General features: G+C 44.1%; 1 protein-coding gene across 7 annotated transcripts in view; it reads left to right on the top strand.

Annotated features, from left to right (window-relative positions):
* Positions 1-22,731, top strand: part of LOC119965968 (F-actin-uncapping protein LRRC16A-like) — a 458,632-nt gene that overhangs the window by 330,859 nt on the left and 105,042 nt on the right. For all 7 annotated transcript variants that reach the window (XM_038797016.1, XM_038797019.1, XM_038797017.1 and 4 more), the window contains 4 exons: positions 1,037-1,168; positions 8,086-8,261; positions 15,479-15,566; positions 21,879-22,028. In XM_038797016.1, coding sequence (XP_038652944.1) covers positions 1,037-1,168; positions 8,086-8,261; positions 15,479-15,566; positions 21,879-22,028 — 546 coding nt within the window. The remainder of the gene's footprint in view (positions 1-1,036; positions 1,169-8,085; positions 8,262-15,478; positions 15,567-21,878; positions 22,029-22,731) is intronic.

Below are 22,731 nucleotides of genomic sequence, written 5' to 3'. Positions count from 1 at the left end.
CTCATTTTGTAAGCCAACATGAGATTTCAATAAATGCTTTTGTTCTAGTCTCTTCAGTTTATAGTGCAATCTCTAAAATCTTAATGTGAATATTCAACAGACAACAAAACAGTCGCTAAAATATTGTGTCACTAATAACAAATAACACCAAAGATTCGACCACCGCTGTTGTCTGTCAGGAGTTTAGACTGACAAAAAGCAAATCTTCGCAGAAAGTTTCCACTTCAAGGTGAAAGAACTCACCAATATACTGGAAAAAGATGGAAGGGATGGTGCTCATATTTTCTCAGCCAAATCAACCACCATGACCATCCATTCCTTTTACCCTCGTCTGCTTTCCTAGTTCCCCCTTCTTTCCGCTTCAACTACTCCCTGTGGGAGCGGGTTCCACTTTCTGGGTAAAAACGTTTATTCTGAATTTGCTATTGGATTTCTTGGAGACTATCTTACATTGATGGCTTCTAGTTATGCTCTTCCCCACAAGAGCTAACATTCTCTCTGCATCCACTCTATAAAAGCTTTTGTATGACTTTAAAGACCTATATTAGGTCACCTCTGAGCCTTTTTTCAAGAGAAAGAGACCCAGCATGTCCTTCCTTTCCTCTTTTATAAACCTCCACATTTGTGATATTGTCCCTGTAAGTGTACTCTGCACCCTCTCCAGTGTCTCTATAGCCTTTTTATAATATGGTGGCCAGAACTGCACGCAGTACTCGAGTGTAGTCCTAAATTCGATGCAGGTTCAGCAAACTTTCTGGTTACCCCCAGGAATATGTCTCAGCAGAAATGATCGTATGTGAAGCTCCACTCCAAGAAGTTCATATTCCAGTGCCAGGCTTGATTTGGCTAATATAATGGATTTAATCTAGGACATGCTAATATGCATTTCTCAACTGGCCCTCGATAAATCAGCCCAACTATTGAGGAATCAACCAACTGCATTTATCATTCTAATGTAGTTTTGTTAAAAGTGGGGGAATAAACAAACGTTTAATTCTGATACCCTTCTCATAATGAACTATCATTTTGCCTTTAGCTGTTGCCACGTCTTTATCATCTGCGAGGAGATTCTTGGGCAGCAGGAATCAGTAGTTCATCAAATCCCATTCAGGAAAAACTGGAATCCATGGCTGGAGAGGTGACTCGGGTCGTAGATGAACAGCTCAAGGTATCTGATGTGCAATTGGATTTTTGATCAGCTCGTTGTTATAATCATGTGGACGTATGGAGTTGGCTTGTCACCGCTAGTGCTGTGTTCATGTTATGCTGTGCAGTGTGATTCATGCGAATGCAGCCTTCATTCTCTAATCTGGATTTATGTTTGTCCAAGGTATGCATTTAGCTGCAAACCTGGCATGCTTATTGTGATGTGAAATGTAGGAATTCCAATCAACATGCTGCTACTTTTATTCAAAGCAGCTATTCAGTGGAACTACAGCATTAGGGTAAAATGTAAATAAATTGTTTGAATTTAAAATGCTGAAACCTTTGTTTTCGCCATTATTTAGAGATGACATTGAGGTTCTTGTGCCTTTGTGCCTCAGACGTTATGGAATTTCAACCATTTTGGCCGTGAATAGTGACTGGAGATGTGTGGTATTTGTCTTTTATTGAAATAGGAATAACATCTGGGATAGTCAAATAATAGAATGCAGTTCATCAACATGGACTAAACCTTGCTGATGTTCAACGTGCTACTGAGTAAAGTGAATAGCGAGTAGTTTCTCTTGACAAAAGATTCAGTTTGCATTGGTTGCTGTTTAAAGATTTTCATCCAGTAACTGGAGACTGCCATATTCAGGAAAATTATGAACCTGCCAGTTTTCTCCCCCAGTTTTTGCAATGCTTAGTGTGATTTTAGAAAAATGTATTCCAATCTAAAATTTGAGCTTTTTTTTTTAAGTGCAATGCCACTATAGGATCCCTATTTGATGTTAAATCTTCCAGTTAATGTAAACTCATTAACACTCTCTTCACTTCTCAGAATATATTTTATCTGCAGGAAATATCGAAATATGATTGATTTTTTAAAAATATGTTTTTTATAAGTTTTACATTTTATACACTGTGCATTCAACAAGGTATGTGCATCGGTTACAATCATTCTCCCCCCCCCCCCCCCCCCCCCCCCCCCCCCCCCCCCCCCGGTTCTCCTCCCCCTCCTTTTGTTGTTTCAGGATTTTTTTCTTAGGTTGTTTATTTTACCGTGGCAGTTTTCTTCTATTTACATGGACGCAGTGCTTTCCCCTCCCTCACCTTGTTGTTTGACCCCCACCCCTTTCTCTCCCTCCCCCCCCCCCCCCCCCCCCCAAACCACCATCTCCGCTTTGGTGATTCTTTGGGGGTTCCATTTCTTGGGGCCTTGCTCTTGGCCCCCTGATATCTGTTTTGCCGGTTTTCCAGACGTCCCTTCATTCTCTGCCCCTCCCTTCCCTGTCTGTTCCTTGCAATCTTGTAGACTCCCATGTGCCTCCCTCCTTCCCTCGCTTTGTTGACTCCACATTTAAATTTGAAAGAAGTGCAAGAAAATGCCTGAGTCAGGGCAACAATCAGTAGAATTGGCTAAAAATCCAGTTACAAATGAAACAATTGGAAATACAGTAAAAACAAAAGGAAATGGAGATGCAGCAAAAGAAAACAAAATGGAGCTGAGGCAGAAAAACGGAGCAAAACAAATGGAGCATTGCTGCAAGGCAGATCAAGAAGAGTATCGGATCACCGCTTGCATGTCATCATGGAGCAGGCGGAGGATGGTGACAAACTTTGGGGGCAGCCAAAATGGAGGACGACGCTCTTTAGTTCTACGCAGTTGACAGGTTCGAAGGCCATTGTGTGGTCATAGAAGGCCATGTGCAATGGTTGGTGCAGTTCCCTGAATGTCTCTTGTGCCACGTAGTGAAGATCATATCTGTTGTGCCCTTTAGTGGTCGGAATCCACATGAAGATCATATCAAAATATGTTTAGATTTGAGTTTCAATAAGATAGACAACACTATATAGAGTGGAAGGTACTGAATGAGAATAGCAGAGTGTAACACAAGATATCATCTTGGGCATTGAACAGTTAATAAAATGGTTCCAGTGTTGTAGCCAAGAGGCAGAAAAATACCCTGCCTGCTTCCCTGTCAATCAGTGGTTATTTCAGGCAGTAAACTGTTTCAAAATATGTGTGCTGTCTGGAAAATTCTCCAGAGAGGCAGAGAGATTGCTATGAAGCATCATGCCATTGAGGCAGTCATCACAAGAACTCAAACACTGTAGGCTCATCATTATGCATCCCCAGGATTTCTTTGTGTGCACGTTCAAACATATCAGGCAGTGTGAAACTGACTGGTTGGGTTAAGCAAATGTAAAAAGCTGAAGGCAACTGGATTAACGTCCTTCGGATGAAAAATATTTGGGTAAAATAATTGTAGAAACTTATATGGCTACAGTGCTCCGGTTTCCTCCCACAGTCCAAAGATATGCAGGTTAGTGGATTGGCCATGCTAAATTGTCCCTTAGTGTCGAGAAAAGATGTATAGGATAGGTTAAAGGGTTGTTGAGATAGGGCGGGGGAGTGAGCGTGGCTGGAGTACTCTTTCAGAGAGTCAGCGCAGACTCGATGGGCCGAATGGGCTGAATACAGTTTACTTCATTGATGTCATCTTCATCTGGAATAATTCCTCAGATTAATAAATGTCAAATTTACCCGTTTTTAAAAATTCTGGTCAGTTTGTCAAAAAATAAATTGGAAAATGTATTCTTTGACGACAAGGTGGCAATCCAAGGAAATGTGTGAGGCTGTAGCCTTGAGTTCACTGGGTTTTTCATGAAAATATTTAGTTGCTCTCCTGCTGACCCAGAAGGTTTATCCTGTGGGCAACTGAGCATACATATAAGAACAAGTTACATTTATAGAACATAAGTTTTTCCAGAATTTTCTATTTTTAAGTCAGACAGCAGAGGGAGAAACAGAGTCAGTCACGGCCTTTCATCCAGTTTCTGAAACCCAAGTTCAGCATGCCAGTCTATGGCATTTTCACACAGACATCATGCTACATCTTTCAGATTTGGCATTGAACATGACTGCATAATTCATTCCCAACTCAACTTTTTAAAGAGCCAAACCAAAGAATTTTCAAGATAGCAGAGATTTTGAAAAATAAAGCTGTTGCAATGATGGGCTCGGGACACTCCAAGGCTACACCCCATTTCTCTTTAATGATAACTCACCTGATCTACTGTTGGGGAAGTCGGGGAGAGTTGCTCTTCTTCATCAATGAGAGGAAGGAACCTAATGCTGCCACAGAGAAGGCTTGGCTGGATGTGGCCAAACATGTCACCAACAGGAATATTGTGCAATACTCTGGGCTTCAGTGCAGAAAGCACTTTAATGACCTAAGTAAGTCAGAAAAGGTGTGTACAGTTGCACATTCTGACATATCCTGTTGTGCATTTCACTGACCCTTCACTCTGCCTTGTCAAGCTTACTCCATTATATCATTCCTCACACCCATTTAGCTTGCAGGTGCACTGTTTCCCTTTATATGTACTTACGCACATCCTCATCTATCCATCTTCAATGGCACTCACCCTCATCATTATGTAAATTGCTGCCTCTCCCCAGTTGCCACTCTCATTAAGTGCACCATATCCATTGGGTGAACTCATGCCTTTCCAGTCACACACAGTCCCCATTGCAGATTGAGGGGGCAGAACACTAGGGAGAAGGAAAAATTGGATGTCGGCCTCCACAGATGCCACACATAACAACTGCAGAGGAGGAAGCACTGGAGATCAATGGTGTCTCGATGTCACTTGTCATCAGAAATGCAAAGATGGGAAGCCCCCTCCCCGGCGACAGTTTGACCGAATTTTCATGTGGGGTCATTCACTTCTCAAGCGCACAAAGCAGATACTGGTAGAGAGGACAGCAGTGGAGGTTCTGCAGTGAGGAGCACAGCCCCTTCCAAGCCCTGCAGATGCTGTGCCTCAGTGGAAAGGATAATCACTGAGCGGTAACAGAAAATCTACATCAGGTTTTCTACTCACAGTCCACAATCAGAGAGAATTGAGGAGTTCATCTTGGACATGAGTGGGTTGATGTTGCAGAGTACTGCAAGGATGTCCACATCATTCACATATATGGGGTTAGAATGTGCATGGACAATGATAATACTCAGTACCTCACCATCATCTCACTCAGACCACTGCCTGTTGTCAGACTCTTTAACCCAATAGTAACTTTAAGGTTTAGAATGGGGTGTTGGGGAAATCCAATATTGCATAGGAAAACCATGAGTAATTTCAGCATGATAGTCTATTAGACTTTAAGACAGCCATCTCATCACTTTACTTTTGGTATTGTGTATGAGGCGGGAGCATGCTGAGGACCCATGTAATATATTCTCAACTCAAAGAGCTCACACAAAGATGGCATTTTGAGAACTGTTGACTGGACCGAGTGCCCAACCTTATTGAATCAGGTGAGCCTGTGGAAGCTTTGAGCACAACCACGCAGATTCTGGACGCCAGCAAGACTAATTTGTTAAATCGGATGATAGAAACCTTGGCCTTATAGTACGTTGCTGATCTCAGGCCCTTCAGCCCATTGATCTGCACCAACACATGAAAAACCCCTAATCCCATTTACCAGCTCTTGGTCCATAGCCTTGAATGTTATGTTCCAAGTGCTCATCCAGGTACTTTTAAAGGATGTGAAGCAACCTGCGTCTACCAGCCTCCCAGGCAGTGCATTCCAGACCGAATTGTGTGGGTAAAAAAGGGTTTTTCTCACATCCCCCCTTCCCTAAACCTCCTGCCCTGCCCCTCATCTTGAACTTGTGTCCCCTCATGACTGACCCTTAACTAAGGGGAACAGCTGCTGTCTAAAGACCCTGTTCCTGCCCCTCATAATCTTGTACACCTCGATCAGCTCGCCTCTCCATCTTCGCTGCTCAATGAAAACAACCCAAGCCTCTCCAACTTCTCTCATAACTTAAATGTTCCATCCCAGGCAACATCCTTGGGAATTTCCTCTACACCCACTGCAGTGTGATCACATCCTTCCTATAATGTGGTGACCAGGACTGCACACAGTACTCCCACTGTGGCCCACCAAAGTTCTATGCAACTCCAACAGGACCTCCCTACTTTTGTAATTTATGCTTCGATTAATAAAGGCAAGTGTCCCATTTGCCTTTTTCACCACCCTATATTCACGTGGCCTTCTGCCTTCAGATCTATGAACAAACTTTTGGGGCAGCACGGTAGTATAGTGGTTAGCACAATTGCTTCACAGTTCCAGTGTCCCAGGTTCGATTCCCGGATTGGGTCACTGTCTGTGCAGAGTCTGCACGTTCTCCCCGTGTGTGCGTGGGTTTCCTCCGGGTGTTCCGGTTTCCTCCCACAGTCCAAAGATGTGCAGGTTAGGTGGATTGGCCATGCTAAATTGCCCTTAGTGTCCAAAATTGCCCCTAGTGATGGGTGGGGTTACTGGGTTATGGGGATAGGGTGTGGGCTTGGGTAGGGTGCTCTTTCAAAGAGCCGGTGCAGACTCGATGGGCCGAATGGCCTCCTTCTGTACTGTAAATTCTATGAAAAAACACGCCAAGCTCCCTTTATTCCTTGGAACTTCCTCGTGTCATGCCATTCATTGAATACTTCCATGTCAATTACTCCTTCCAAAGTGTATCACCTCACAGTTTTCAGGGTTAAATTCCATCTGCCACTTATCTGCCCATTTGACCATCCTATCTATATCCTCCTGTAACCTAAGACACCCAACCTCACTGTTAACCACGTGGTCAATCTTTGTGTCATCCGCAAACTGATTGTTCCGACCTCCCAGCTGGGTGGAATTGAGTGATTAGCATCTTTAATTTGCTAATCTGCCTGTCTGAAAATGGTTTTCCACGACCAGACAAATTTGCCCAAATTCAACCAAGACACTGGATTCAGTGCATTTGCAGCCATTTTAATAGCACCCCACCCCGGTCCAAAGATGTGCAGTTTAGGTGGATTGGCCATGCTCAATTGCCCTTTGGGGTGGGGGTGCAGGAATAGGGAGGGGATAAGGCCTGGGTAGGGTGATTTTTCAAAGGGTCGTGCAGACCTGATGGCTCAAATGGCCTCCTTCTGTACTGTAGGGATTCTAAGCCGCACATATTGCTGTCGGTTAAATTCTCTCCTTTGTTGGATATTCAGTTGTGGATGAGCTGTATGTTTCCTTCAGTTGAAAATGGGGAGCCGAAAGGCATCGATTCTTGCCCCACCATGAATCCTGTACCTGTTCCTCCAATTCCATCCTTCTCCGTGAATACTCTCTCAGCTGAACCAAACCGAGTGCAACTTCAACATCTTAGTGAACTCTGAGTTAGAACGTACACGGACGATGACAATACTCAGTACCTCACCATCATCTCACTCAGCTCACTGCCTCCATGTTTTCAGACTTTAAAAAAATAAATTTAGAGTACCCAATTATCTTTTTTCCAATTAAGGGGCAATTTAGTGTTGCCAAGTCACCTACCCTGCACATCTTTGGGTTGTGTGGGTGAAACCCATGCAGACACGAAGAGAATGTGCAAACTCCACACTGACAGTGACCTGGGGCCAGGATTGAACCCAGGTCCTCTGCGGCATGAGGCAGCAAGGCTAACAACTGCGCCACCATGCTGCCCGACCAATATTTGATTGTGATGTGAGCAAGTCTTTATCTCAGCTGGGACTTTAGAAATATTACTGAAGAGAACTTAGTGTTTTTATATCTGCCCTGGTATGTTACTGATATGTGTGATCACTATAAATAGAGAAGCTTGTGATAGTACAGATTGAGCATTCTGATATTTGCTGTTTATGGATTTATTTGGACTCCCCCCTCGAGGATTTGAGTAAATAATTGTTTAATTGGTAGAGCATTGGGTTTCTTCTGTTTATTATCAAACTACTTCAAACATGTACTTTAGTATCTTGTCTATTCCTACATTATAACTCTCCTTATTAAGTATTATATTGCTGTTTCAGCTGGTGGCTACAGCTTTCCTATTTAAAAAAAAACGTTAAATCCTTCTGGTTTTTAGTGTTTTCACCTTTGCTTTACAGACTATGCTGGAATCCATGGTGGATGCAGCCGAGGGACTGTGCCCTCACGTGATGAGAAAAGCTCACCTGCGCCAGAATTTAATAGAGGCCAGCACGGAGAAAGTTTCCATCCCTCGGACATTTGTCAAGAATGTTCTACTTGAGCAATCGGGCATCGATATTCTGAATAAAATTAGGTACTTGAATCTATTGTGCGTTGGCGGTAATTCCAGTTTTAATCGTGCATCAGTAGTAAGTTTGAAATTATATGAACGATTCAGACTTTTCTATTCAGAATAATTTCTAAATCCCGTCTGTGTTATACTACCACTGACAATAGGCTTTAACTTTATAATCTTTAGCATCTTTACCAGTAGTGTAAAACCAATCTAACACTTGGGAAGACTGAGCACCAGCATTGATTGTAGCTGTTGAAGTGTTGAATCAAAGTGCCAAATAATGTTAGCCATTATGAGCTTCATAAGAGCTGCCTGGGAGCAATCATTGGTCCTGCTTTTGTCTCTGGTTCATCTCTGAGGAGATTAAATTAATTGGTTATATTTTGCAAAATGACATTAATGAGATAGATTCTAGAAAGATGGAAAGAACAAAGAAATTCTTGCGGAAGGATCATGTTTATGAAGCTCTGACAGTCATTATGAAAGAGTCGCTGAGTGCTGGAAAAGATTACTGGATTGCAAACAATCCAACATAGTGCTGATTTTCAAAAAAAGGTGCTGAAGCTCAGCCAGGTAATTATGGCCCACAGTAAAAAGATGTAAAGAAACTCAATTTAAAGAGTCATCCAGATGCAAAACGTTAGCTCCGTTCTCTCCCCTCAGATGCTGTCAGACCTGCTGAGATTGTCCAGCATTTTCTGTTTTTGTTTCAGTTTTATACTGCACCTTTCATGTCCCTGAGTGGCCCCCAAAGCATTTCACTATGACATACTTTTAAAGGGGGGGGGAAGCTGGTGAGCCTTTAAGGAGGATGTGTGTCTCCGGTTTTGCAGTTGATTGTTTATTTACTCCCATTTCAGCTGGTTTTCCTGAGTTGAGAAGCACAGCAGAAAAAATTAAGCGAGAAGGGTTAGATCCATAAGCTTGTAAGTGCCTCTCTCGCGCTTCACATATCCCCTCCTGGTGGGCAGGGTGCCATGGACCAGCGGGCAAGGTGCTGGGGGCCGGCAGGCAATGAGCTGGGGGCCAGGGGCTGGCGGGCAGGGAGCAGAGGGCCGGCGGTTAGGGAGTCGGGGGCAGACGGGCGGGGTGCCGGAGGGCTGGTTGCCAGGGTGCCGGCAGGCTGGGAGCCATTTCCTCCTACAGTCCAACGATGCGCAGGTTAGGTGGATTGGCCATGCTAAATTGCCCTTAGTGTCCAAAAAGGTGGGGTGGGGTTACTGGGTTACGGGGATGGGGTGGAGGTGTCGACTTGAGTGGGTGCTCTTTCTAAGGGCCGGTACAGACTCGATAGGCCGAATAGCCTCCTTCTGCACTGTAAATTCTATGATTCTATTTAGAGGGTCCCTGGTTGGAGTCTTCCTATTAAAGGGGTCCTTGGGGCGAGGGGGGGGTTCTCTCTGGGGAGGGGGGATCTCCCATTTTGGCCGGTCGCCTGCAGGGTGGGGTGCGGTCTGGGAGGGGTGGGCAGGTAGTGCATTGTGCGGAAGGGGAGAGTGGGGAGGCTCGCCCTCGGGTAGACTTTGGCGGCAACTCCCTTAAGGGGTTACCCTCTTGGCCTACCATTGGGACCAGCATATCAGGAACACTTGGTGATACCTTTAGTGATCCACGTCCACGTGATTCCCGGACTGGAGAATTGCGAGAGCCTGGAGAATCTGGTGCCGGACCCACTAAGTGGATGTAAATGTGTCATTAAGACCAACTTACATCCATTAGCATCCTCCTGTTGGCGCGCGGGCATAAACCCCGATCCTGCCGCCTGTGGGGGCCGGAGCCTAGCAGTAGTTCCACAACCAGTGTCAACGTCCATTCCGGCTGGACGCCTGATTCTCCTCCTGATTGCAATCCGTGTTGCCAGTGTCACAGGACGGAGAATCCAGACCTATTATTCTTGGCCAAATCAGGCAACCCCTTCTAAAGCAATGAGAAATACAGCAGATGCACTGACTGCCATGAACACTACGTTTGCACAAGCTGCTGGAATCAAAGCAAACTTGGCTGAGCCTAAATTGTGCCTTTCTGCTAATGTGAAAATTCAGCCCACTGTTTCTCAGCAATATTAAATGTGGAAACATAATGGCCACTCAACATGAATGGAGATGAATTATTTACAGGCAGTAGTAATCATCATATTGAGGCAAAATCTACTCTGGAGAATTTAAGTAGGTGAGTGATAATTCCAAAAATAAAAACACACAAATGGTACAATCCTTTTACTGACAATGCTTATTAGTATACCAGAACCATTGTGTTTGCTTTCTGAAAATTAAATTACCCAATACAAGGTTGAACATAATTAACTGTTGTACCGTTAGTACTTATCAAATCATTTAGAAGTTAATGTCTTCTCACAAATGCTTTTAAAATAATTCAGTTGTTAATTACAAGGCATGCACGTAACATAATCTGCTGATGCCAGAACTCATACTAGAAACTCTCACTAGAAACCTGCACAATGGTCTGGGAGCAGTGTAGCATTTTAATTTCCCATGCACCCATTCTTTTAGCTTTGTGTAAGTTTGCAAATTAAGAACCAATGTTTGAGCAATTTTATGCGATGAACTCACACCTGCTTAGCCACTGCTCACTACCTGCTCAAACCTGCAGCTAGGTGTCTCATTCTCCCCCCGCTGACCTCTTGCAATCCCCCTGCCGTCCCTCGGCTCCCTGCCTGCTGGCACCCTGCCCGCTGGCCCCTGGCCTCCAGCTCACTTCCTGCCGGCCCCGCAGCATCTTGCCCGCCGGTCCCTGCCAGCCGGTCCAAGGTACCCTCCCTGCCGGCTCCCTGCCTCCCGGTCCCTGCTGTCCGGTGCCAGGCTCCCAGCTCTCAGGCGCCCGGCTCCCTGCACTCCGGCTCCCTGCTCTCCAGCACCCGGCTCCCTACCCGCCGGCTCCCTGCAAGCCGGCCCATTGCTCCTTGCCCACTGCCCGTCGGGTATCTGTCCGCCGGTGCCCAGCTCCTGCCTGCCGGCCCAGTGCCTCAGCGGAGCGGAAATCCCAGTCATTTGAGCATTTTGGCAAGAACAGGTGGGACACCAGGACACAGTGAAATATCCGGAAGGTCACTCTGAGGAAAATCTGTGGAAAAAAAATTGGGTTCTTTAACCTGGAAAGTACATACCTGAGAGGAACCTTAAATAAATGCTCGACATTAAACAGTACAGCAATGATATATCCAGAGCATTGCTTCAATGTAAACCATAGTAAAGAAATATTGGTGCAAACAAGTGAAAGGCAAATTTAGGATAAATGCAGGAAGAATATCTTCACAGTAAACAATGCTGCTTACTAATGGGAGACGAGTCCTAGAATCATAAGGCTGAATTTTACACTCAGTGGCCATCAGATTTGAAGGTGGTTGGAGTCGGGTAAAGTCCAGTGGAAGGGAATTCAGCTATCAACCATTCTTGACCTGCTTGAATTATACAGGGGTGTGCTGTGATGCCCTTGAGCCTGTTGAGGTCCCTGTGGCCAATTAATCTCTACTTAAGTGGGCCTCATACCACTGCCTCCAATATTTTATCTGGGCCCCGGGGGGCAAGCCCATGACATGTTTAGTTTTAGGTGCATGAGCTGGTGTTGGGCAGGGGAGTGGAGGGTAGATCCTCTTTTGTGGTCCCCTAACCGTCACCGGCATCTGGAACACAACCCCCTCACTGGGACAGGTTGGCATGTTACTGGGAGACCCCCTCCTGGCTTCTCAGCATTAGGGACTGCCTGAAGTCCAGCGGCTACCACTTCCAGAGATGGCACTGGGTCTACAGAACTGCTGGCCAATCAGATTGGTTGGCAGCTCTCTCGGACTTCCTCTCGAGTTAGTGGGGGAAGTCTCAACCTGTAAGAAAAGCTTTGAAATGTATGATTGTAATGAATATTGTTTTTTAAAATACTTCCTTTAACTAATGGAATACTATCCCTTACCAGTTTTAAGTATTGATACAAAGACTGCAGTTATTAGCAGCACATAGGTTTTGGATTTTATTTGGTGATGAAGGGGTTGCTTGTTTGTGAAAAAGATGAGCAAAGAGAATAATGTCAATCCAAACCTGAGCCATCAGCTCATGTAGGGATTTCTCCATTGGTGTTAACAGCTGAACAGTCGAAGTAATAATAAAGCCATTGCACAAAAAAAATCGTGACATAAAGTTCAAGTTTTGCATAGTCCAACGAAGTAAAGTATGTGGCTTTTATCATTGTTAAAAAACCATCTTATGTTACTATGCCTGAAATTTCCAACGGCAAAATACAACCACCTTTTAAAATAAGAGCAAAAATAATGCTGGAAATCTGAAATAAAAACGGGAAATGCTGGATAAACTCAGCAGGTCTGCCAGCATTCAGAACAAGTCTGTGAAAGGGTTATTGGATTTGAAACGTTAACTATGTTTCTGTCTCCACGCAATCTTTTAACATATATTGTTTTAAATGAATGTATATCTTTTTTAAAGAAGTATGTTTGTTATATTTCTTCCCTAAAACATCTAGGATTTAATCCCAACTGTTACAATTAAAAACTCATCCTTTGGTAGCTGAAGCACCTGAAAGTAAATCTGTTTGGGTGGTCTCACCCAGTTCTTAGGACCAAGCTCCCTCTAATATCATTCTGTTCACTTCATGGATGCTTAATTTAATGAAGATACTTCCCTAGTGTAGGTTATCTTGAGTTTAGGTTATCTTGAGTTTAGCTTTGGTTGAAGGGAGCTTTACAGCAGTGTTCTTTGAAATTTGTACCAACTGGCCAACCTTTGGGACCCAACCCGGCCGACCTACGCCATCCACGCCAGCCAACCTGCGTGACCCACCATTTTCTCTTACCTTATTTGCAGCTGACAAAAATGGAGGAAATGGTTTTGGGTCCCTTTGGCCCTCGTACACGCTCCTCCAATCTGTTGGATGAAGGTGAAGCCTTCGGGTGTCAGAAAGTATGGAGTCTCCATCTGTCCAAAGTTCTGCATTTGTTTCCTGTAAAATTTTATCAAATAAACCCCCCCCACTTAAAAAAAAAATAAAATGAATAAACTGCCCCCCCCCCCGAACTTGTGAAACAAAAAGCTGCGACCGTTTAAAAATAAAGCAGACGCACTGCGCATGTGTGCCCGATCATCGGCGCGCATGCGCATAGTTTTGCGCATGTGCACCGATGATCTGGCATGCATGCGCAGTATGGCCATATTTTTTTTTACATGTTCACGACCATTTTGAAGGCCACTTGCAGCCGACGTTATTAACAGCCAGCTGTTGCGCGCAGATTTGCGTGATCGGGAGCGCCGCGCCGGACTGCTCCGCGACCCTCCCGGAACCCGCCCATGACCCACCCGTGGGTCGCGCCCCCAAGTTTGACAATGCCTGCTTTACAGCAAAAGGAAATGTCTCTGGTCAACCGTGATGAGGATGAGAAGGGAGTTTTAATAATGGGAGATGAGGAAATGGCTGAGGAACTGAACAGGTTTTTTGGGTCGGTCTTCACAGTGGAAGACACAAATAACATGCTAGTGACTGATAGAAATGAGGCTATGACAGGTGAGGCCCTTGAGAGGATTGTTATCACTAAGGAGGTAGTGATGGGCAAGCTAATGGGGCTAAAGGTAGACAAGTCTCCTGGCCCTGATGGAATGCATCCCAGAGTGCTAAAAGAGATGGCTAGGGAAATTGCAGATGCACTAAAGATGACTTATCAAAATTCACTAGACGCTGGGGTGGTCCAGGTGGATTGGAAATTAGCAAACGTGACACCACTGTTTAAAAAAGGAGGTAGGCAGAGAGCAGGAAATTATAGGCCAGTGAGCTTAACTTCAGTAGTGGGGAAGATGCTGGAATCTATCATCAAGGAAGAAATAGCAAGGCATCTGGATAGAAATTGACCCATTGGGCAGACGCAACATGGGTTCGTAAAGGGCAGGTCGTGCCTAACTAATTTAGTGGAATTTTTTGAGGACATTACCAGTGCAGTAGATAACGGGGAGCCAATGGATGTGGTATATCTGGATTTCCAGAAAGCCTTTGACAAGGCTTGTCAAAAGGCTGCTGCATAAGATAACGATGCATGGCATTAAGGGTAAAGTAGTAGCATGGATAGAGGATTGGTTAATTAATAGAAAGCAAAGAGTGGGGATTAATGGGTGTTTCTCTGGTTGGCAATCAGTAGCTAGTGGTGTCCCTCAGGGATCCGTGTTGGGCCCACAATTGTTCACAATTTACATTGATGATTTGGAGTTGGGGACCAAGGGCAATGTGTCCAAGTTTGCAGATGACACTAAGATGAGTGGTAAAGCGAAAAGTGCAGAGGATACTGGAAGTCTGCAGAGGGATTTGGATAGGTTAAGTGAATGGGCTAGGGTCTGGCAGATGGAATACAATGTTGACAAATGTGAGGTTATCCATTTTTGTAGGAATAACAGCAAACGGGATTATTATTTAAATGATAAAATATTAAAGCATGCCGCTGTGCAGAGAGACCTGGGTGTGCTAGTGCATGAGTCACGGAAAGTTGGTTTACAGGTGCAACAGGTGATTAAGAAGGCAAATGGAATTTTGTCCTTCATTGCTAGGGGGATGGAGTTTAAGACTAGGGAGGTTATTTTGCAATTGTATAAGGTGTTAGTGAGGCCACACCTGGCGGATTGTGTTCGGTTTTGGTCTCCTTACTTGAGAAAGGACATACTGGCACTGGAGGGTGTGCAGAGGAGATTCACGTGGTTAATCCCAGAGCTGAAGGGGTTGGATTATGAGGAGAGGTTGAGTAGACTGGGACTGTACTCGTTGGAATTTAGAAGGATGAGGGGGGATCTTATAGAAACATTTAAAATTATGAAGGGAATAGATAGGAGAGATGCGGGCAGGTTGTTTCCACTGGCGGGTGAAAGCAGAACTAGGGGACATAGCCTCAAAATACGGGGAAGTACATTTAGGACTGAGTTTAGGAGGAACTTCTTCACCCAAAGGGTTGTGAATCTATGGAATTCCTTGCCCAGTGAAGCAGTTGAGGCGCCTTCATTAAATGTTTTTAAGGTAAAGATAGATAGTTTTTTGAAGAATAAAGGGATTAAGGGTTATGGTGTTCAGGCCGGAAGTTTGAGCAGAGTCCACAAATGATCAGCCATGATCTAATTGAATGGCGGAGCAGGCTCGAGGGGCCAGATGGCCTACTCCTGCTCCTAGTTCTTATGTGATGCATTTCGCTTTTACGTTGTCGAATGTTCATTTAATACAGTCTTTCTCCAATTCTCGTATAGTGAGGTCAAGCTGACTGTGGCATCGTTTCTGTCTGACCATATTGTAGATGAAATTTTAGAAGCACTTTCCAGCTCACAACACAAACTGGTAAGTGTCAGAACTATAATGTTTGCTTATTTCAACTTATTTATCGTCTGTGCTTTTGATATGTAGTGACATAATGGATAGAAGTTTTCAAAATTGGGTAAAAGAACCAAGAAGAAAGTATTTAAAGCAAGATGTGAAAATAATCATCAAGTCTATTTGCACTTCATATGATTTAAGTGTTCTTTACTACAACAATATTTAAGCTTCCATAATGATGAGAGAGGGAAACCAGGGAATTATAGACCAGTTAACCTAACATCTGTTAGGAAATTTATAGAGTCTATAATTATGGATAAGCTGACGGAACACCTTGCAAGCATTCAGCTGATCAAAAAGAGCTAGCCTGGCGTTATAGGTAGGCCATACCTGACAAATCCGATTCAATTTATTGGTGACATGACCGCAGTAGATGACAGGGGAAATATGTTGTTTATATCAACTTCCAGAAGGCATTTGATGAAGCGTTTCAGCAGAGAGAGAAATTTGAAATTAATAGGAGTAAAGACAAATAACCTGATTAGAAAATCGGCTGAAAGGAAGGAGACCAAGAGTAGCACAATGGGCAGGTGCTCTAATTGGCAAGATGTGACAAATGATGTCAAGGAATGATTGTCTTCGGCGAATGTGGCGAGGGTGCGGAGCTGGGTCAGAGGGGTTGATTCCCAGTGGGTCAGAATGGAGGAGAGTTTGTGCAGGGGGGTCGGAATTGAAGGCGCTAGCAACAGCGCCGCTCCCGATGGCCCCGGGGAGGTACTAGGGGAGTCCGGTAATAATAGCTTCATTGAGAATTTGGAAACAGTTTCACCAAAACTTCGGGTTGGAGGCAGGGTCAAGGGAAATGCTGATTCGGGGGAATCACAGATTTGAGTCAGGAAAATGGGATGGAAATTTTCGCAATGGGAGGAGAAGGGGATTAAAACACCACAAGATCTGTTTTGTAGGGGTCGGTTTGCAGGATTGAAGGAGCTGGAAGCGAACTATGGGCTGGAGCAGGGCGAAGTGTTTAGATACATGCAGGTTCGAGATTTTGCCAGGAAGGAGATAGAGAGCTTCCCGGTGGAGCCGGCTGCCACATGGCTGACGACAGGTGGACTGGAGAAGGGGGGTAGTGTCAGTGGTTTACGGGCTATTTTGGAAGAGGAGAAGGCACCACTGGAAGGGATCAAAGCAAAGTGGGAGGAAGAGTTGGGAGAGGGTATGGAAAAGGGGTTCTGGTGTGAGGTGCTCTGCAGAATGAATGCCTCCATCTTGTGTGCGAGGTTGGGGCTGATACAGCTGAAGGTGGTATATTGAGCACTCTCAAGGGTGAGGATGAGTCAACTCTTTGAGGTGGAACCCTTGCTCCATCTGATCTTGCAAACTTGAATACCATCTCTGAAACTCACTTTCCTTTCTAAAGGCTCCTATCTTTCCCTTCAATCCCTATACGCGGGTTTCTGCTTCAACCACGGAACCAAAACTACTATTGCCAAAGTCAAAAATTACGTCCTATGTTACTGTGATAAAGTTAACCGATTCTTACTCCCCCTCCTTGATCTCTCTGCAACATTTGACGTGACGACACCATGCTCCTGCAATGCTTTTCAACTGTCCAATGAGTGAGTCTGCACTCACCTCGTGACATTATTATCCAATTATACCCAAAGTATCACTTCCAATGACATCCCTTTCCACTCCCACTGTTATCTCTGATATCTTCAAGGGTCTGTCCTTGGGTCCTCTCCTGTTTCTCATCTGTGCTTCCCCCAAAGACATGTAATTTTCCACACGCACTTTGACAATAGCAGACTCCTCTTGCCACCATCTCTCTTGATTTATTTACTGTTTCTAAATTGTCAGTACCAGCTGAATAAACATTCCCTTCAAATGTTGAAAGGACTGAAGCCATTGTCTTTAGTCCTACCACAGAGTCTACTTCTAGCCTCTAGGTCTGCTCCTCTAGGTCTGCCCCTCTATCTGGTAACAACATGACGCTGGACCAAATAATTCCACAGCCTTGGTACATATTTGGCCCCTCAGTGAGCTTCCAACCACATAACCATGCCATAACTAACACTGCCTCTTTCTACTGTTGTAACATCATCTGACTCTGCCCAGACTCGGCTCATGTTTGTTAACTCTAGACTTAACCATTCTAATGTGCTCCTCGTTGGTCGTCCATGTTCTACTCAGTGTAAATTTGAGGTCATCCAATAATCCCCATCTCTGCATTCTTCTTCCACCTCAAATCCTTCTGTAATCTATGTATTGATCTGCAGCTAGTCTTTTAATCACTCCATCATTGGTAGCTGTGCCTTCAACTGCCTGGGCCCTTTGTTCTGGAACTTGTTCCCTAAAGCTCTCCTTCTCTCCACCTTGCTCCTTTAAAACTCTCCTTAAAATCTCCTTCTTTGATTAAGCTTTTGGTTATCTGCCCTAATATTTTCGTGTCTCATTACCACACGTAATCATGCCCCTGTGGAGCCCCTTGAGATATTTTATTATGTTAAAGACGATATGGGCAGCACAGTTGCACAGTGGTTATCACTGTTGCTTCACAGCGTCAGGGACCCGGATTTGATTCCCGGCTTGGATCACCGTCTGTGCGGATTCTGCACGTTCTCCCCGTATCTGTGTGGGTTTCCTCCGGACGCTCCAGTTTCCTCCCACAAGTCCCGAAAGACGTGCTTGTTCGGTGAATTGGACATTCTGAATTCTCCCTCAGTGTACCCGAACAGGCGCCGGAATGTAGCGACTAGGGGATTTTCACAGTAACCTCATTGCAGTGTTAATGTAAGCATACTTGTGACTCTAATAAAAATTATTGTGTTTATTATAAAAGACAAGTGTAATGAATTGTATGTTATGCTGAATGCCACTATAAATGGGCCCATTCTACGCCAGAACTGTAAGCTTTTGGTGTATTTTCAGCATCATTGCATTATAGAAATTGTGTAGCTTCTATTTTAAATGTCCCTGCTTTTGTGTTAGGTGATATACAATTATAAAAGGAATGGCAAACTTTTGGAGCAAGCCCAAGTAAAGCCAGATGATAATTGAAGGTCCAGACATTGGAACCCTAAAGAAGAAAATAGACTGGGAAAGGAAATCGCCTTAGAAGCAGGCTTCATAACTTTTGGTGCTGCAGTTGTCACCCGTAATTTTCAGAGATGATTCCCCAGGTGTCACTGGTTCTTTTAAATCATTGGAAACTGTGGGAAGCTTGAATTAAATTGCAATGAGCTTTCTGATTTTGGATGACAGTTCCTAAAGTCTCAACTGCTGACCCATTCAGATGTTTAACTAAATTCAAATCTTATAATTATTTTTAGCTTTATTTTCCCTGAATGAAAAGTCAACTCTATTCCTTGGTGATTTTATTTTGCTTTGCAAGATTACTTGAAGCTTTACTTTAATTTCAGATTGGATAAAAAGATTATATCTTGTTGAAATAAACTGCTTCAGTGGATGGAACCATAATCTACCACTGTGATAACTGCTACTGGTTGGTTAAAATATAAAAGGATATTGCTGTGATTGAGATCAATAAAAGACGAGGTAAATGCAGGTTAAAAGTATGGATTAAGATCCATGAAGTAACTGGGAAGAAAGACGATCCACTATTTTGAGGGCCTACAAGCATTTGAGTGAGAGACTGAGCATTTGGTCTTGATTCATACTAGAGAAGGTGAGAGTTGAAATTTCACACAAATAACTGACCACATAAACATTGATAAAAACCTAAAAGATTGCACAGCACGGTAGCATTGTGGATAGCACAATCGCTTCACAGCTCCAGGGTCCCAGGTTCGATTCCAGCTTGAGTCACTGTCTGTGCGGAATCTGCACATCCTCTTCGTGTGTGTGTGGGTTTCCTCCGGGTGCTCCGGTTTCCTCCCACAGTCCAAAGATGTGCAAGTTAGGTGGATTGGACATGGTAAATTGCCCTTAGTGTCCAAAATTAACCTTAGTGTTGGGTGGGGTTACTGGGTTATGGGGATAGGGTGGAGGTGTTAACCTTGGGTAGGGTGCTCTTTCCAGGAGCCGGTGCAGACTCGATGGGCCGAATGGCCTCCTTCTGCACTGTAAATTCTATGAAAAAGGAGCTTGAGGCTCAAAATAGAAGAGAAGCAATTAGATTTCCTTTTATCTTGTCAGGAATGTGGGGGTGATGTTACAAAATTATCTTCGCAATGGGAGCGGCATTCAGTTCATGAATGTCCATGATCTTTGTCGAGAATTATGCTTAACCGAGAGAAAAAAATAGCTTGACACAAAAGAGAAATAAGAGCTCCTTGAAGCTAGCTGAATTGAGGTGAAGCAGCTGTTCTCTTTGGCATCGGAAGCAAAATTGAGACCAAGAGTGAATCAGCAATAGATATGGGGCCGATAAAGTAAATAGGTGGCTGCTGTTTAGATTTATAAAGGACAATGAAATTAGTGTCTCTGGGGGGAAATGTAAGTAACAAGATATTTCACCCTTTACAGACCGTGGCATTTAAAATGTGATGCCAACTAGTACATTGCCAGGGTATTTTGAAGATAGCAAACACTCGGGCAATACAGTCTGAGCAAAATTTAGGTATGTGGGGCCACATAATCAAACTGGACGGGGTTGACTGATGAATGGAAGAAACCATTGATATGAAGAGGGAACAAAATGAGAAAGATGGCAGAGTGATAGAGAGCCCCTAATTAAATGGGGGAAAAGAAAGTCGAAGGGGAAGCTATCAACTAAATCATAATGATTTGAGGAAATAACTTGAGGATAGCTTTGGTAGGAGGCTGCAAGTTAGAAATCTTCTTCAAAGTGCACAGTGCTTCTTTGACAGGAGATGGAAACTTTGGAGTTAGTGGGCGGGATGTACCGACCACTCTGCCGCGTGTTTTTTGGTGGAGGCGGCCCTCGAGCGGGATCTCCTGACCCCGCCGTTGTCAGTGGGATTTCCCGGTAACTCGTCGCCAGGAAACCCAGGTGCCAGCGTGGGACAGGAATTTCTGGCCGGCGTGAACAGGCAGTAAATCCCGCTCTTAAACTTGGAGTTTGGAGTTAGAGAAGAATAAATCTGAAAATGTTTGGCTTTCTGGAGGTTAGCAACTGTGCCATTTGGGTAAGCAACTGTGACATCAGGAGGGTTTCTGCTTCCAGGTGGGGAAGAAGGTTGAGGGGAGGCAGATGTGGGAGTGGGGGAGAGCTGATTAAAGTTATCAGCTGTATCATGAGGGATAAGGAGTACGATTCCCTGACTGTCGGAAGACCATTTTAGGAACAGAACAGAAATTATGGGATAGAATCCTAACATTTGATCAGTTAAGTTGTCGTTAGCATCTTTTGGCTTGAATTTACTGACGTTATGGACAATGATCACGTAGGCTTGAGAGGCTTTGGAGTAATCAAAGCCCCAGATGTAATAAGCAGAACAGTCATGATTCAGAATTGAATTCAACTTTGGAGCTGTTGGAACCATTTTCCTTCAGAGAAGATTTGATAGAGGTGCCCAAAGTCATAAGCAGTCTTGGCAGAGTATATAGTGAGGCATTGTTACCATTGGAGGAAGGATTAAGATCCAGAAGGTACAAATTTAGGCTAATTTGCAAAAGAAGAAATGGTGATATGAGGAAATACTTCTTCCATGCAGCAAGTAAGGTTGCATGTTAGGTGGATTAGCCATGATGTGCAGGTTGGTTGGATTGGCCATGATGTGCAGGTTGGTTGGATTGGCCATGATATATTGTTCCTTAGCCACGAGGGATGTGCAGGTTAGGTTCCAGGAATAGGGGAGAAGTGGGAATGGGTAGTGTCGGTGCAAACACGATGGGCCAAATGGCCTCTTTATGTTCTGTGGGGATTCTATGATTCTAACTGGTTAGGATCTGAAATGCGCTGCCTGACTGTGGGGTGTAGACTGGTTCAATTGAGGCATGCACAAGGGAATTTGATTGTTATCTGCAAAGAGAAGAATGTGCAGGGTCACAGGGAAAAGGCAGGAAAATGGAACTCAATGAACTGTCCCTTCAGAGAGCCAGGACAGACACATCAGGCTGAATGGTCTCCTTCTTTGCTGTAACCGTGCTGTTACTCTTCAGAGGCAACACACCCTCTTCTAGGTAAATAAGATGAGTCTTTGAGCACTTGCTGATGAGCAAATTGAAATCTTGCCTATGTCAGTTGATATCAAGTTAAATATTAGTTCATTGGTAATGCATATAATTCCAATATTATCACACCGGCGCAAGAAACCACTTAAAGTATAGACAACCAGAAATATTTTGCAGGTGGTGATATGTTTCCTTTCTTGCTGATTATGTACTTGCCCACCTTTTCTACAACAGGCAAACCATTTGACAAAGCATGGAAAGCCACTACCACGGCAGGAATCCACAGAAATAGAAGTGTTGGAAGAGAAGCCAACAAAGCGACTTACTGTTACTACTGAGGAACTGTCCGAATTAGAGAGGCTGGAAGAACTTGATACCTGCATGGTAAGCTTGATGGCACTGCAATATATAAACACAGTCTTGGAAATGTATAGCCTAAAGGAAGGAGTAAGAAAATTACTTTTGTTTGAAAAAAAAATCAACTTGAAACTTGTTTGCGCATGTTGATGAATTCTGTTTCTCTTCTGTGAAGCAATTAACGCTATCTTTTGCTCACAGAAAATAAGTGAATTCTGCATGTTTAATGTTTTGGCGAGTAATGTTTTCCTCACAAAAGAAAAGGCGAATGCAGTGTCCTATTAACCCACCGCTGTGCTGTGGATTGGATTGGATTGGATTTGTTTATTGTCTCGTGTACCGAGGTACGGTGAAAAGTATTTTTCTGCGAGCAGCTCAGCAGATCATTAAGTACATGGGAAGAAAAGGGAATAAAAGAAAATACATAATAGGGCAACACAACATATACAATGTAACTACATAAGCACTGGCATCGGATGAAGCATACAGGGTGTAGTGTTAATGAGGTCAGTCCATAAGAGGGTCATTTAGGAGTCTGGTGACAGTGGGGAAGAAGCTGTTTTTGAGTCTGTTTGTGCGTGTTATCAGACTTCTGCACCTCCTGCCCAATGGAAGAAGTTGGAAGAGTGAGTAAGCCGGGTGAGAGGGATCTCTGATTATGCTGCCCGCTTTCCCCAGGCAGCGGGAGGTGTAGATGGAGTCAATAGATGGGAGGCAGGTTCGTGTGATG

The sequence above is a fragment of the Scyliorhinus canicula genome, chromosome 5, assembly GCF_902713615.1.
Source record: "Scyliorhinus canicula chromosome 5, sScyCan1.1, whole genome shotgun sequence".
In the NCBI taxonomy this organism is placed as follows: domain Eukaryota; kingdom Metazoa; phylum Chordata; class Chondrichthyes; order Carcharhiniformes; family Scyliorhinidae; genus Scyliorhinus; species Scyliorhinus canicula.
The sequence above is the reverse complement of the archived record's forward strand: the minus strand, read 5'-3'. Positions and strand labels throughout refer to the sequence as shown.